The sequence below is a fragment of the Rhyacophila brunnea genome, unplaced genomic scaffold, assembly GCF_057557595.1.
Source record: "Rhyacophila brunnea isolate RB1 unplaced genomic scaffold, BYU_Rbru_1.0 scaffold_17, whole genome shotgun sequence".
In the NCBI taxonomy this organism is placed as follows: Eukaryota; Metazoa; Arthropoda; class Insecta; order Trichoptera; family Rhyacophilidae; genus Rhyacophila; species Rhyacophila brunnea.
In genome coordinates this window covers 8,691,414-8,709,527 of record NW_028232827.1, presented here as the reverse complement: position 1 = coordinate 8,709,527, position 18,114 = coordinate 8,691,414, and the positions used below count along the sequence as shown (strand labels likewise).

The 18,114-nt window shown below is 33.7% G+C and overlaps 1 protein-coding gene across 1 annotated transcript; it reads right to left on the bottom strand.

The window, feature by feature from the left end:
• Positions 1-4,512: 4,512 nt before the first annotated feature.
• Positions 4,513-9,879, bottom strand: LOC147073643 (basic helix-loop-helix transcription factor scleraxis-like). The gene is made up of 4 exons (XM_085944667.1): positions 9,650-9,879; positions 8,057-8,187; positions 5,736-5,833; positions 4,513-4,801 (listed from the first exon to the last, which is right to left on the bottom strand). The coding sequence occupies exons 1-4, from the start codon at positions 9,877-9,879 to the stop codon at positions 4,757-4,759; spliced, it is 504 nt and encodes a 167-aa protein (XP_085800793.1). The 3' UTR covers positions 4,513-4,756.
• Positions 9,880-18,114: the final 8,235 nt, after the last annotated feature.

Here is an 18,114-nt window from a genome sequence, read left to right as displayed (position 1 = left end):
TTGCATAATGGAAATTGCGTGACGTCTACCTATACAGGTGCGAATGTCACTATTCGCGAATTTACTTGCAAGCTACTGTACTGAGTGCGTTGTCCATTAATTATGTCATTGTCCCTTGTACATAAGTAGCCATTTTCTACGTTTTATAAACGTTTATTGTATCTACAATAGTGAAAGTTTTTATTTTGGTATGTAATACCAATTTATTATATTTCTCATTTATACTGTATTAAGTAAGTTAAAAATAAAATAAATAACTACATACATATTTAATTTTCAAATTAAAAAAAGGCAAAGTGATTTTTACTATAATTATTTTGTGAATAAGATTTGTAGACAAACTTGTTAATCCTGTAGTAGGGTAGTTTTACTCTGCATGAGATTTGGTCATGGGCTGGAGTCGTAATAAAATTCCAAGTTTCGACCATGATGCACTTCCACTATCCCCGCCATCTTATCTTCTACTAATAGCATACAAAACCGGTTTTTTGAAGATATCTCGTCACCAGTAAGTTTAAGATTAAAATTAGTTATTATAATAGTAGTGCCTACTATAATAGTACTAAATGTGAAACAGTCACATACACACCCAGGCTTTGAAAAGATCACATAAATATATTGTGATCTCACTGGGAATCGATCCCTGAAACGTAAGTGCCTTACGCACTGGACTACGAGGGCCAATAGATCACATGCTATAACGATATAAAGTGGAGAGAATTATTTAAAATATACAAAACGTCCCATTTTTCACATATTTTATCGTAATTATGGTTTATAGCAAACACTATTCAATGCTTGTTCTATATAATTTAATAATCATTGTCAACTGATACAAAATATTGTCTCTGTTCTGGCAGAACACATTAACTGGAGAATACTAGTTTTGAGTAATTTGACTTTGAAGTTGTTAAAATGGTCTATCATGTGAGTTTATTAAGTAATCGTAAAAAGGATGACTTTAAAATAAAGACTGTTTATTTATTAAGAAGGTTTCCAGACGGTAAAGTTTGAAATAAGGAACATTTTGGTATAACTAACTCAATATGTCATTTTTTGAATTAGTGTCTTCTACCAGAACGGTGACGATATACAATTGTACATACGGTTATTTTTTATATCCTATACGACAAATATTATTACGATTTTTATTACGACCTCAAACTATATAAAAAATAATATCCAAAAATCAGAACATCAATCAAAATCATGTTGGTCAAATTCGGATACGTTCTGCCCTACTCAAGCGGATAAGACCGAACGCAAGCGGATAAAGACGAACCGGCGCCATCTAGTCGGTAATGAGCCGAACCAAAGCCGACTATCTTAAGATCGCGCTGACAAGAATGTTGTATTGACACATCAGACATACCAACATAACCTACAATTTTATTAGTCATCTTATCTTATTGCGATTGCAGTACAACACTCGAATCTTGCATCTCAATTTTTAATATGAAAAATTGACGTTCTCTGTCTCGTTCTCAAAGTTAGCACGGCCAAGAGAGGGACTGTCAAAAGATTTATCATCTTTTGACATTGCAGACAGTTAACTTTTTTACATAATTAAACGCTAGAATACGTATAGTGATAAATGTGATATATTTATCACAATTATCTCTTTTTGGATGTTAGGTGATATGTTAGAATAGGCCTGCTGATGTTTTAAACAATCGATTTTTTTACTGTATAATAAATGAAAAGAAAATAACTGTATAAATTAAAAAACAATACATACAAAATTACTGTTTTTACACATTTTACAATTATATTATATTATATATTAATATAATATGTATATATTAATTATTACACATTTTTTTGTGTTATTTGATGATTATTTACTACTGAATGAATTATGTTGTAATTTTACTTAATTTTGTGATAAAAGAAATAAAACAAAATAATGAAAAACATGTTTCTTATTAATTATTTTATTTATTACCTTTTTCAAATATAATATTAGATTGTATGTAAAAAAGAATAAATGATTCAAAGATGGAACATAATGCAAACAATTTCATGTTGGGGCCCTATGCATAGTTAGTATGTAGCACTTATTTATATAAGTTGGCTTATTCACTAATTAGATTTTCAAATAAATAAGAACTCAGAACTAATGCATACTGATAGCAGCTGGCGGCAAAACATTGAAACAAAACTGACGACCGCAAAATTATTCCTCCGTGATGCTTCTACGAGCTTATTGCACCAAAAGAGAAAAGATGATGGAACAATAATATTTCATGATTCAGTTTTTGGTAACTCGTCGCTGTAGGATTTGTTTGTCGAATAGACCAAATGTTCAGGAGACGAAAAACAAATTTCATAATCCTATATTTTTTAAATACATGGAGACATTTAAATTGTTATTTTTACAGCATATGAATGATGTATTCATTACCATTAAAAAGTAATTTAAAGAAAGGGATGGTTCTCGTCCAATTAGATACAAAAAAACATTCTGCATTAAAAGGTCTATTTCGACAAAAATGGATATTCAACAAACCAATCCTATAGCGACGAACTGTCAACCTGTCAGGTCGATATTAGATTTTCGAATCGATTCTAAATAGAAACTTTGTAAATATTGATATACAGTGCAAAATATTTATAAATAATATAACTATAATTTATATTAGTAACATTTTTCGCTTAGATAGATTAGATAGATTTTTATAAACAAATAAAACAGAAAAATATAAATATAGTTTGAAAATACTATAAATAACTCTGATAATAATAATGGCCTCATAAGCACTGATTATTTTAGGATGGCAATATTAAATAATGAGGGAATATAATTATTATGCAAAGATTCCAAGAATTTAAAAATAGTAAACAAACCTAGCATTTGTTTTAAATTCACTCATTACAAAAGTGGACAAACAAAATTTGTCTCCATTATTGACACGAGCAGAGTTATAAAGCTCCAAATTTGTAGGTCTTGCCACTAAAATTGACGATTTGGAAGGAGAAAAATGCAATTTAATTTTACAACTCAAGTGAAGCGCTCTAAAAGATCTACATAAGGTAGATACTATAACTTTTAATACTTGGAATAGCCTTCCGAACCCATATAACCAGTTGAAACAAATTGCATTTGCTATTCTTACTATATTTGAGTCTGCTAATAATATTATATATGTGAACAATCATTTTCAAACATGAACCATGAGAAGCTAAATAACCGATGAGAATTTGGAGTCAGGCCAGAAATTAAAAATGACAAGTGACATATCAAACATACAGAAACTGTCCAAAGAAATGTATTGTCATTGCTCACATTAGTTTTAAGGAATGCGTGAAAATTGTGATTCATATTCTGTATAAATTATATACATTTATAATTTCAACAATAAAAACATATATTTTCATTAGTTTTATTCAGGAAATCTTCTTCACTAATTGTACTAATGTTCACATGTAATTAATAATTAATTCACTTAGGTATATACAGCGCTCGAAATAGAAAAGATTACGAACCGGAGCGCTCGAAAATTTTCTGAGGATAATTAACAAGGTTATCAAATTTGATGTGTATTTTATAAACATAAGTGAGCTAGATTTTTTGTTATATCTATGGCATATCTAGCTCAGACGGTCAAATTATTTAGTCCGTGAGACGGAGCGATAACTTTACAAATTTCATGAACCGGAACGGCACTCCGGTGCGTTCCGGTCCATTTCGAGCCCTGGGTATATAAATCGTATTCATAAAAATATATTTAAGTATGGCTCTCGAAATTTCTTTAAACCGTTGTGCTACTCATATTTGGCTCCTTCGGTTCAAGAGTTTGCCGACCCCTAACTATTAGGTCAATCTTGAATTCAAGAATTTTGTGGAAATCGGCTATGAAAATTGTCACTGTTCCCGCCTGGCTTCCAGTAAACAGACTTGTACAAAAAATACTTCTAATCGCGAGAAGCGATGTTGTTATATTAGTCACTGTTTTGCTTGTATATATCATTCCACTTTCATCTATGCAGTGTTTTATATAATGTCAACATTCTATGCATCTGGCTCTCAGACTCGTTTCACACGGGACACCTGTGTGGCGCCACCGGCGTGGCAAGATTCCGCATTTACACATAACTGAATGGGCGCTTTCAGACGGGGACACATGAATGTCGGGTTCATTTATATGTAAATGCGGAATCTTGCCACACAGGTGTCCCGTGTGAAACGGGTACTCAAAGTCGTCGGTCCCTATTAAAAAAGTCAGATCTGAAATTTTGTCATTTTCGGATTATTACGTAAAAGTTATTTAAACACTTTAAACATTTATACCACAATCACAGTTTTTTTTGTTTGTTTGAAAAATTTCGAGATACTCAAGTTAAAAATGTCGGATCTACCGAGAGTGTCCGGATAACAATGTCGGTTCTTACCAACCGACATTGTTGGCTGGGCGTGGGTGAGCAAGGTGCGTCGGATCTGACAGTTGCTGCTATGTTCACCGGACAGACGGATGTTTTTATAAACGTTTAGAAAAGTTTCTATAACCCGTATTTTTATTCATTATGGCAAGCAATAGGTCACAAAGGATATTTGATGAAACATCTTTGATTGCTCGTTCTGAAAAATAGCATTTTGTAGATCCGACTTTTTTAATAGGGACCGACGAAGTGCTGCCTACAGTTTAAATGGTGATATCTAGCTGTATTTTTTTTTCAATTACCTACACAAATTCTTAATTTATTATAGTACTAAAGTGGCGATAGGTTATTGTGTCTTCAATAAAATGATAATTCTTCAGAAATTGAGGTTGACCTTCGACAAACTGTTGGTGATGGACTTCTGAAAATATAAGAAACACCAAGATGAGTAAAATAATTGATTAAGGCTATACCTCAGCTGAGGCATGGTCTAAAAAGATCGTGACTAGGCGATGCGCGGATTGCGGGTCGTGGTTGTAAATGACGTAAGCCGATCGAAATATAATTTGTCATAAAAATTCAACATGCGTCCTTTTTATGTTATGATTATTATTATATTCGTAATAATAATAGTATATTCATTGACATGTTTTCTTTTTCAAGTACATGCGGAACGTTTAAATACCATCATACATAATATCTGTTAAATACAAAGTTATACTACAGTCGAACTTGATTATTACGAGGAAGATGGGACCGACTGAATTTGCTCGTTATAAGCATTACTCGTTATATCAGAGAATAGGTATTTGAAAACATACATGAAATTTCAACCTCGTGGATACTTTTTTAAATGTTTTCGGCGAAAACACCAATTAGGTACTTAAGACACTTAACTAGTGTCATAAACGTAATCCGATCCGGGGGGCATCAGTCTACGGTCGGATTTTATTGCTCAGGGTCGAAAATGTTTTTAAACGATCGACACATTACCAGTTTTAAGAAAATTTTTTAATGGTATACTCAGTATATCCGACAAGTAGCTCGTTATAAAAGTGAATAAATGTATGGAGAAAATCACAAACTAAAATGTCAACGAATGTTTCCTCATTACATCCGAGATCTCGCTATGTCCATGATCGTAATAACCGAGTTCGACTGTATTACAAATTTTTAGAGTCCAGGAAGTAGATGGGTCCTAAGTGTTAATTGTTTACAGTCACTATCACTGAATCGCTGACAGTGTTTAAAGTTTAGATCTGATGCATCTCCCACCATTTTTTGTTTCTTAACTAAATTATCAAACATGCATAATATGGAGCAATTATAGGAATGTTGAGTGTGTAGGTATCTACCTCCGTCTTGATGGATGACCAGCAAAAGGTGCAGACTTGACTCCTGGCTCCGTTCTCTTCGCATTTGTTAGTTTTCATGCATGGCTGATCCGGTATTCCTGAAATTTTATAGTCATCGAATTAACTTCAGCGCAATGTTCCTAACTGTTATTCACATAAATATGCCAGATAGGCTAAGAAATAAGCTAGATAGAAACAATGCAAAATTTATTAAAATCAAAAAAATGTTAAGAATCTAGCATTTCAAAATAAATAAGTATGTACTGTAAAAACAAAACAATGATTCGGTTCGTGGATTGTATGCGTACGAATACGTATACCGTCGTCAGCGCTACGAGTACATCTGCTGCCAGGTAATTAGTAGCACTAGCAGGGCTAAACATCCGCACGCACACCATCGACCAACAGAATCTTTGTTTTGTTTTTACTGTATCTACCTAATATTTATCAACGATGTTCATGAAAAGAAATAGATTGATTGTTTGACAACTAATAAATAATTTGTAAGACTAAAAATAATGTACATATCGTCGTTGAAACTAGAAAATTGTGTAACTCCGTTTTAATCGAAAATTGACTTTGAATGCCATCTAGTGGCCGTTGATAATATCTTGCAGTCTTGCAAATTTTGTAATTCCAGAAAAATTGTATCATTGTTAAATCATGGATGATTTCACTCCAAAACCATACATTTGTATAGGAAACCATAATGTTTTTTGTCTCTCCTGTAAAGTAGTGTTTTTGGAGTTACACAATTTTCTAGTTTCAACGACGATATGAAATTTGGTTATTACTATATTCTATGCAAACCGGCTCCCACATCTAAACTCGCCTCGCTTGCCGCACAGCCATAAAAATCAAACATGCCAAGAATGTCGATTCGGTGTTGCACATCTACCTAGCGACAGTCGCACATAACCTTCGAAACGTATATATATCTGGATGAGGCGATCGGCGAGCCGATATAGGACTGACCAACTCGTAGGTGTTCGCATGCGTCCTGGCGTCTTCAACTCGCAGCCCGAGAAGCATACAACTTGTCGATTGCAACAGTAGATGTTTTTTTCAAACTAAAAAGATTCAACCAATCTGCAGAGCTCCATTTGGCAACGTGCCTATTGTGAATAACGATGACGTCACATCGATATTTAGACACGTTCCAGATGAGACGAGTTTTGATGCGAGAGCCAGCTAAGTATCTAACATTGGTTTCATTGGTAATATAAGATATAAAAGGCCTGCATATTATTGTATTCTAGCTATTTTATGATAAATTTTAAGCTGTTTGTGGTTTCCAAAATCGCTAGATTTAATGCACTGCACCAGATGCGAATTTTGCAACAAAATCAATTGATGCCTATTCAAATATGGCAAGTAAAACACTAAGCTCGGAATACGGTTCTGGTGACATAGCTTGAAAAATCCATTGAATTATGCAGTTTTGTATGAAAGCATGAACTTTGGTATGATGAATATAATACATTATCTTAAGCGTCATTTTTAAGGTATTGTGCCTTTTCAAAATTTACCCAGTGGTCGCAATATTCCAAAATGGAGAAAAAATCATTTTTTAATAAAATTACTGTCATTTAATAACTACTTCTTTTATTCAATGAATAATTCACAAGATTTAAGAATGTAACATTCTATATTATGTTGAAAATACATAATTAGTTTATTAAATTATTGGCAAGTGTAAGTATGTTATAAAAACTAAATTATGGAGTGATTCGTAACATCGGTTAATAATTAAGAAATTTTATTGATACCTATCTTAATTTAATATACAATAATCAATGGGCAACATTGTAATGCAATTTTATAGGCATTTCACGTAAGAATTACTAGTTAAAATCGTCATAATTAAGTAGGATGCCCGTAACTTAATTGGAAAAGCACACTGGGGCGAATTAAGAGGTTACAAGTTCAAGTTCCGTCGGGTGTCAGTATTTTTTTTCTAAAAAAGATTTTATATATGTTCAATTATTGTCAGTTTGGACAATGTACACACTTTTTAAATTTTTTACAAGGCACTTATCCACAATAATTACAATTCGTTACTTTACTTTGAAAGGTTCTAACTGACATTTTGGTGTGAACAGGTTCCATTAGCCATATTCTATCATATAAGTTAATTTCAGAGTCATCTATTGTCAAATATGGGAATTAGCAGTATGCCGGAGTTCTATCTACTTGTCTTTTTATATTCAAAATATGACCATTCCAAATTTCAAACGCTCATAGCTCAAAACATGGTCAAGTGCAATTAGAACCTTTTCAAAGTAAGGTGACGAATTGTTAATGGACATAATAATATGTACCTGTAAATAGTTGATTGGACAAGTGGCTAATGTAGCTGCCTGCCAACCGTAGGATTTCAATTTTGCTGAGCTTCCGGTCTCGGGGCTCCGTCGGAATCAAAGAGCGGAGAACTCCGAATGCAGAATTTACACTTCAACAAAACGAAGAAGACGCATATTGATTCATCATTATCATCATTATTAATTTTCAGTACCTACGCATTATTAGTAACAATGCAGAGATGTGACCCTAAAATGCTATCAAAGTTTTTATGAACGTGAATGAAAAATATTCAGCTTTGCTACTAATAAAATAAATAATAAAGCGAATCTTCTTCAGCCGGGGTCGATCCACTGCTTGATGAAGGCCTCCGTTAGCTCCTACCACTCTCCTCGGTCCCTAGTTATTCGTTGTCATGTACACTAGAGGTGAGTTGGAAATTCTGTCACCAGTTTGTGTACGCAAGTCTCGGATGCAACTACCCATACTCAATACGTGTGGCCCAATAAACTTGTTCGAATGCATGCGATGAGATCATCGGCATCGTGACTCGCTAGTTGGTAGACTCTCAATACTATTGACATTAAATGTGCGCGAGCGAGATAGCATAATACACGTATGTCAAGTCGTGATACACTCAACTGTCATTGGCGTCATTGCTCTCTCTTTCACCCCAGTTGTAAAGTTGCTATAGTGAAGGACAGAAATGGTGACAACTGACAAGTTTTAGTTGTGTCGCTGAGTTTCAAAACCCGCTATAACACTTTTTCATTATGTTGAGAAAATCAACATCAACATCAAATAGCGGGATTTGATAGACACATTGATTTTGTTTCATAAATGACAGTTAATCGTAGCGGCTTTTGAAAGAGGCGATTAAATTTTCATGTCGAGATTTTAATAACGAATCCAACGATATATATATCTTAATTATTTCAAAAAAGTGTTATAGCGGGTTTTGAAACTCAGCGACACAGTTACAGTTGAGTATGAGACTTATATCGAGTTGACGTCAGTCTCAAGTCCCGGAATAGGTACTAGTGCTCAAGTTCTAATTATTATTTACACGTTTATCTGATTCCGTCACGTCAAGTTTCTCGATTTTTTAGTGCTATAATTGGAACTTATAAACTGAATTCACATTTTATGCGTGATTGTGTAAATGGATAATAATTATATAAACAATTTGTCTAAAAAGTCAAGTAAGCCAAACGCTCCATATAATATCCAAAATACTAGTAGGTATTTTGGAACAAGTTTTGATACTAAGTATTTTTTTATACTGGTAGTAAGTATACTTGGTCTTCAAAATCGACCAGTTTTCCCACCTATAATGTACACCCACCAAACTTATTGAGTTTGTCTTTCCGGCCGGTTTTAGGCCATCCATACGGTGAACCTGTGTACCAATTTTTGATTTGATGGAATCGAACCTCGACAAACATTTGCACGACGCACTGGATGATCACATTACAATAACGTTTATGAATTTAGTAAAATTTTTATATGCAATTATTATATTACTGGTTTGAACTGTCAAATAAAAACGCCGCTGTTCTTAACGGAACTATTGAATCACAAGAATAAAAATTGCTGTAAAAAGGACGACTAACTTTTGTGTGCGGTCTCTTTCGCGAGCGTTCGCCTGGTTCCTCTGCCTTCCCATCGGCTCCAGGTTGTGGAATCCGTAGCTGTTCAGGTCAACATCGACTTCTCCGTACGCCATTGTCATCGGGAGCAAATTGATGGGGTATTTTTCGGCACTGTTTAAAATGATGTCACTGTTTCGCATATTATTATTCACATCGTCTTGCGCCAAAATACAAGACTGATAGTATTCCATGTTTGTAATAGTGAATGTTTGATCATTGGTAGGTTGGTCGTGTTATTTCGATGTTTCTAAAAATATAGTATATGAATTAAATTGATTGAATATTCACAAAAGTACACCGTCACCAGATTTAGTAAATCACAATTAAACAGGCGATTAAAAATTCTACATAAAAGTTTTCAAGATTCTGTCTAATAATTCTAAAATGATTATTTATTACCAATACTATTCCAAGAATAAATATTGATACTTTATATTTATTAATGTTTTTAGTGTTAAAAGGAAAACAAGTATAGCATTCAAATTATATACATACGGTTGGTGTAAAAATTATGACATTTTATACACTATGTACAAGTTAATAGGATAATATTAGTATAGTAATATAGCAGTGGCGAGGGGTGAAAGTAGGCTGTTAAGATTCGACATAAATATGTAGTACCAAACTAAACTTTGTCAGTCATACTTATTTGTTTTGATTTATGCAGATGTTGCTGGTTAGTTTTTAAAATTCAATTAAACCCTGCCTATCCAAACCATAATAGTTTAGGTATGCTATGGGCGATCTGACAAAAATAGTGCACACTTTTTCAGTCATACTTAGGTATTTGTTTTCGTTGAATTAAGAATAGGTACATACTACAGATGGTGTTGGTTAGTTTTTTTTAAACCCAAAATCGGTCAAAAATATTCCTATATTTATAAAATATTTAAAATTATGATTGGTTTAATGACATGGTTTTATATATTTTATAGATAGACGTATATTTCTTGACAATTATCTACTTTGGCTTGGATTAGGTAAGTTTTAATTTAATTTTAAAAATTAACAAACACTATTTTTAATACCTACGTTTGACTAACTGTGCACTATTTTTGTCGGATCTTAACAGCCTACCTCCACCCTTCGCCACTGTAATATTATAGGGATCAACCATTAGTGGAAAAGGCGGATGTGAAGCAGAGGACGAAGCCGCACACAGATTGCGAAAAATGTGTTGACACGTCTTACCACTATATGGAAGGACCGGGGATTTCAATTACTTACCACGAAATTGATACTTGTGCAAACGTTAGTGTCCTCCATATTTTTGTATGGTGTCGAGCATGGACCATGAAAGCAAGGAAGCGGAAGGCAATTGATGCCTTCAAAATGTGGTGTTTGCACCGAATGCTTCGTATTACACGGATAAAGCACTGGACGAACCAGTTAATTATCCAGAGTCTGCCGATAAAGAAATGGCTTCTGACGATATGTCTGAGACGCATTCTGCAGTTTTTTGGATATATTGTTGCGCGCGGACCAGATAACCTGGAGAGACTGGTGGTTTTGGGTAGTCTTCAGGGAAGGCGAAGCAGAGGAAGAGCGTCGGCGCGCTGGAGCGATCAAGTAAAGTAGCCGACAGCATTCAGTCTGCCCTGAGAGAAGCAGAGTATCGAGAGGGGTGAAAAGTCTTAGTCGCTCAAAAGATGACAAAATTCCACGGTCACGATCCTCAAGCATGAGGAAACGATCAATAAGATACATACAATATAATATAAATTCATACATGTTTAAAGCTTGTTTCATGCAGAAATAGGTAAGTAGGTACATTATGTGGTGATTCAAACTTAAAACTAATTCATTTTAAGCATTTGTCACCTGTTTTAGTTTAATCTTTAATTATCGTTGAATTGAGAGTCCGCCCCACGATTGGGTAAGGCCGTCTTTTAAGCTTTGTTCAAATCTTACGTCTGGTCAAAATTATATGTTGTTTTTTTAATGTGCTTAATTCCAACGGGCTTAACAAGACGTGGTCAACAACCATTCCTCGGAAAAGGTATCACAATTAAACTTCCTCTCCGTACAAGTACCTACATAATATATAGAAAACTGTAAATATATAATATGTTATATACTTCCGAAAACTAAATGCTATACAGTTTTTGATTATTCTGGTTTTTCATTGTTATTACATAATAATTATTATACAAGGGAGGTGGAAGACTGATACATTGACAAGTTTGGAGACCCCCTTGTGATTTTACCTTTGCGATAAATTAAGATTTGTTTACACTTTCATTGATTGTTTTATGCTTTGCTAATTTCGGTATTTTCACAATATTGAAACTCGATTTTATATAAGTACCTAAATAAAAATGATTTCTAATAATACACATTGTTTTATAAATATCGATGTTTTTTTTTAAATAAATAATAAAACGTTACAACTATAAATTATGCAATTTTTGATTATTCTGGCTTGTCACTGTTATTACATAATATTATACAATGGTCGTTTAAAGGATGTGGAAGACTGATGCACTGACAAGTTTGCAGGCCCCCTTGTGATTTTACCTATGCAATAAACCGCAATTGATGTGAAGATTTGTTTACACTTTCATTGATTGTTTTATGCTTTGCTAACTTCGGTATTTTCACAGTATTGAAGCTCGATTTTATATATTTAAATAAAAATGATTTCAAATAATACACATTTTTTTTATAATAAATATTAAAAACGTTAAAACTATAGATTATAGTATGTAGGTAGTCAAAAATCTTTTCAATATATTAGAGAGACCTCATGTGTAAACTAAATTTTGATAATGATTATAAAATAATACATACCAATAAGATGGGATCCGAATTATAAAGATCTTTAACTTTAAATAAAAAAATATTTGTCTTTTGAATGTTTTTAAGTATTAATGTATTCAAAATGTAAATTATCAATAATTGCCTCAAATTGTAAGCTTTGTATTTTTTCTCTAAGAGCATAAATAATTGTGGCGCGGCGCATTCACCTTAAACAAACAAAAATAATCACGGAGGAAAAGACGCTACATTCAAACTATTATAATTATTATACTATACCCACTATGTATTAGATAGTTCCGCGAAAATATTTTATATCATCCACCCTTAAATTCAATTTTATTCTATTCTATATTTTGTAAATTGTTTTTCAATCACTTTTTACACTCCTCAATCTGTGCACTTATTTTCTTCAATCAAATGCAATAATGACGCCATTTGCAAATAATTATTATTTTTTTACTTTAATTTGATTAGAGATCTTGTAAAACTATCGCACGGTATATGAATTATAATTATATGACACGTTCTTGGGACCCCTCTCGAGCAATCAACGAATTCAAAGCAACTGCCGAATTGTCGATTTTAAAGTTTTCATTATTGGAAACAGGAACGAATTAGGGCCGCATACTATCTCGCCGAAGTAAAAGCACTCTTTACAAGACACTTGTAAAGCCAGTGCTTACCTACGCATCGGAAACCTGGACATTAACTCTGCGAAATGAACGAGCCCTGAACATCTTTGAAAGAAAAAATCTCCGCCGTATATATGGACCGATCAGGGATGGCACCAATTGGAGGAGAAGATATTATAATGCTGAGTTCTACGGGCTGTACGAAGATTGCAGCGCAGTTCAATCAATTAAGATTGGGAGACTGCGATGGCTAGGTCATGTGCACCGTATGAATGGCAATGAACCGGCAAAGAGAGTGATGTCCAGCAATCCAATAGGACGTAGAAGAAAGGGGAGGCCAAAGATTCGCTGGTTGGATGGAGCTGCCAGTGACTGCCGTATTCTGGGGGTACCAAATTGGAAAGCGGCCACACTGGATAGGGACAGGTGGAGGGAGCTGTTGGAGGAGGCCAGGACCCACACCGGGTTGTCGCGCCCCTGATGATGATGATGGAACGAATTAGGGAGGATTTTTTCCAGCAAGTAATCTGCATTAAATCGATGCGAAGGTAGAGAAAATATAGCTACGATCATTGATATTGCAGTCAAATGAGTTTTTCATTTATTTAATATGTCCTTAAAATATATTCTGACTAGGTAGGTAGGTACCTTCCTCGCGCCGGAGTCCTTAGCTGCTATATATAAAACGTCACTCCGGAATTTGGCAAAGGCAACCCTGTTTTCCTCAACTTGTAGGATTTCAATGTAGTTGGATTTCAGTGGGCATGCATTGCATAAGAACGGGTGTTTAATGCTTTGGAACTCGCCACTGTCCGGAAACTTGTACGTATGCAGTTCGCCGTATCACACTTCACCGTGAAATGTTGTATCGGAAATATGATGGCCGTATATTAAAGACCGTCCAACCTCTCTGGGTTGTATAGTACTGACATCAAATTCATGCCTAAATAAAACACTCTTCTTGTCGGTTTACACTTAAAAGGAAGCCAACAGTAAACAAATTTAAAATCGCCTAGGTATATACTGGATTATTTGTTAGGTTAGATTAGGTTTTCATTTTTGAATATATGAATTTTACCAAAATCAGCTATGAAAATGGAATTAATGTTCATATTGAATCTAATAAAATTGGAGACCGTATAGTACCTATACGGTAATCTTTTTCCTAAAGCTCACGGCGAACTGTGCCACGGTGAAATGTTTTACGTACAATTTACATGTAACCATGTAATATATTGCTACCTTCTTCCACGTGTAGGAGTCTTCAGCTGCTATAAGACATCACTCCGGGATTTGGCAGAAACAACCCCTTTTTCTTCAGCTTGTAGGATCTCGATAAAGTTGGATTTCAGTGGGCATGCATTGCATAAGAACAGGTGTGTAATGCCTTGCAACTCGCCAAACATGGAGGCTTGGTTATCAGTATCACATATCCCATTCCACCATATTGTCTTGAGTACGCCCTACTTTAGTTAGAAGCCTCCTGAGGGCTTTCCATGTGACTTCCAATCGAGACTGCCATCACAGTGAAAACACTTAGAACACGTAATAAAAAGCACCGGAATGCAAGGAAAAGACAATGAAATAAACAGGTAAGTAAATTATAAATACAATCATATCGTATATTATAATATGTATAATATAAACTACGAATGCTTCAAAAATGGGTCTAGGACGATTTGGCGCCGGGACAGCTGGACGCCACGCAGTTCGAAATTAAATAGACGTTAGGTACTTATAGGTTCTTTTAAAAAAACATATTTAATACTATTATTTATATTTAAATTATTATATTATGATTTAATAGTTGGTGAGAATTTAAATATTCACACGTAAATAATGATTTAATCGTACATATGTTTAAGTTCCAACGAAAAAAGAGTTTTTTATTTTATATAAAACCTTGGGCATGGTATTTCTCAATCCGTTATAAAAAAAACATTATGTTAAGAGTAAAATGAATTAAAACTACTAAGTAGTAGATAGAAACTGATTAAAATTCCTCGTCTACGTTCTGTTTATGTGTCTACGACAGTGCGGCGTCCAGTTGTCCCATTCCCTCAAAAGTAGGTTAGCAAGTAGGTGCTTGTACCTATCAAATTAATCTCATTAAATCTAATAAAATTGGAGCATTACTGTCTGCAATGTTCCACAAAGATTGCATAATTTGTTTGATGTCAATGCTACACGGCCGTCTGTTTCCGGTAAGATTGCCCATAGTGAATGGGTGCTATGGCGAAATGTAATACTAGACGTATATTGTAACCGTCGAATCAACGTCTCGGAATTGGTAGGGGAAAGGGTTGTACCTTGGGACATTTTTTAATTATTTTACAGCCATCTTTTGTTCGAGCAAGAAAGCCTTTTAGCCCCGCATAGGCAGTAAGTGTAGATAGCTTTTATCTAACAATCATTAAACCCATTCACTTTTAATTAATATTTAATTAATACATTTAAATAACATGGTAATTATATCTAATTGCCACCTGATGGGCAATAAGATCATGACGGAATACATTATTGAAAGAATGAAACCCACGGCGTATTGTTGGAGTTGGCAACAGAGCGTTGGAGCGGACCCTTTTTTTAGTTGCACCGCTCCGGGACCTAATACTTGCTCCGGCTCCGCTCCGGGTAAAAAGTTTTAATAAGTATTATATGTACCTACCTATACAAATGTTTTAAAAAAAAGTAGTTTTAAAATAGTCGTCATTTTCATTTTTACTATTAAACAAAAAAGACAGCAAATCGTCTCTCATTATTTGCCTCTTCTATCAAAAAAGTGAGGTTATTTATCACTCGGCAGTGTTGCTATATTTCAAATAATTCCATTGTTGCAAAGTGTCAAAATATAATATTTTCATTGGATTTTAGGACGAAAATTTAATAATCAAAAAACATCCGGAGCAGTGGAGCACTACAAATTTTCGGTGCTCCGGGTAAAATACCATTGCTCCAGTGCTCCATGCTCCTGCTCCGAGCTCCGCTCCAACGCTCTGGTTGGCAACACTTTCACTGTGACTATACCACTGCGACCAACAGTGATATCGTCGACATTGGAGAATACAAAATGAGTCCTTTGCTAGGAATTTTACAGTACCTACATTGGGAGATGTCCCAAGGTAAAACTAGAATAGCGTCGCAATATATAAAGCATACTTTTGACAAGGTAAATTTTCTAAGAGAGATAGATATATTTTTTAACAAATTATTGCATATATTGTTTACTTAAACAATGCTGCGACAGTACTACATGAGAAAATAACGATAATAATTATTCTTACCTGGCTTTTCTACGTTTCGGAAATGATAGCGAAATTTTACTTTGAAGGTAGCACAAAATTTAATTGAGACTACTTGACTCTTCAAAGAATAACTGAAACTAAAATGTCTTGGTAAACAAATAGAGAACATAGATCCAAACATAATGTGTAATTTCTACTGTTGCCGCTATAGTGGTTTAATTTCTAGAGAAAGTGTCCCAAGGTACAACCCTTTCCCCTATATTGTACACAGAAACATTGAAGTTCACATAGGTAATACAAAGTTAACTAAAACTAAAAAAAAATCTTTTGGTTCTTCTTTAAATAGTGTTTTTTAGACTAATTATTACACTTTTCCTTTCGCACACTTATTTAATACTATAGATTGCAATTCGGCCCTGTGGTTCTTCACGATTCATTTGTCAACGGATATGTTGGATATCAAAACAGAGAATAAAGAAGATTCTGTATTCAGTTAGGTATTCTCATTCCTTGGTACAATCATTATGGCTAACAATTATATTCCTTATTATCTATAATTATTTTTGACTCATATTATAATTATTATAATATTATAAACAAATACCTAAGTATGTACATTATAATATAATATAGATAAAATAAAACAGTTGATCAAATTACTTAACAGTAGTCTTTGTTATAATTTTATTTATATAACTTCATATATATATAATATGTATACAACTTATAAATTAATATGCGAGCATGTTAGTTAAAATACATTCATGTTAGTAGATAAGTACATACATCAGTTTGCCAAGTTTTTTTTTACAATTTACAAGTAGTATGTACCTAAATATATCTATTTAGGTAGGTACCTCCCTAAACATGACTTCATTATTGTAAACTGTCAATTCTTGGTGGAAAGCCATTATTTTAAATTAAATTAAACAATAAGTATAGATTTATCATACGGACCAAATAGGTTGAGCACAGTGGCGAAGGGCGAAGGTGGGCTGTTAAGGTTGAAATAAATAGTACTCACTACTTTGTCAGTTATCCGTATTTGTTTTCATTGAAGACTACAATGCGTAAATGGTGTTTGTTAGTTTTTTTAAATTCAATTAAACCCTACCTCATCCAAGCCATAGTAGATAATAGTAAAAAATATTCGTTTATCTATAAAATATCTAAAATTATGCCATTGAAACATACATAATTTTATATATTTTATAGATAGAAGAATTTGGCTGGGCCGGGCTTAATGATTATAGAAAAACTAACCTACATCATCTGTAATATGTATTCTTAATTCAACGAAAACAATAATAAAGTATGATTGAAAAACTGTGCACTATTTTTGTCTGATCGCCCAAAGTATACCTAAACTATTATGGCTTGGCTTCGGCAGGGTTTAATTGAATTTTAAAAACTAACCATCACCATTTTCAAATTGTATTATTAGTTCAATGAAAACAAATAAGTACGATTGACAAAGTTTAGTAGGTATACATAAATTATGTCGAATCTTAACAGCCTACCTCCACCCCTCGCCACTTGTTGAGCAAGTGGCTAACAATCTATTTCTTGTTAAAACAAAAAAAAACTTCTAGTACAACCTCTTGTCTGGACAAAAGTGTGATACTGATAATAATGATAATAATAAATAATAATGTTCACTCCAAAAGCTTGACGGCAGTTCAACGTGTATACATTTGGGATATTAAACCTCTTTTGTGGAGGCCCATAATAGGATCGAACATGGTGATGTAATGTATTTAATGAAATTACGTTATCACACGTGTTTCAC

Excerpts from the sequence above, each read along its gene's own strand:
- LOC147073643 (XM_085944667.1), bottom strand. The coding sequence starts at position 9,879 with ATGGAATACTATCAGTCTTGTATTTTGGCGCAAGACGATGTGAATAAT. Across the intron at positions 8,188-9,649 it reads GAAAGAGACCGCACACAAAA|TGTAAATTCTGCATTCGGAG; the intron begins GTTAGTCGTCCT and ends GTTTTGTTGAAG. Across the intron at positions 4,802-5,735 it reads GGTCATCCATCAAGACGGAG|AAGTCCATCACCAACAGTTT; the intron begins GTAGATACCTAC and ends TTATATTTTCAG.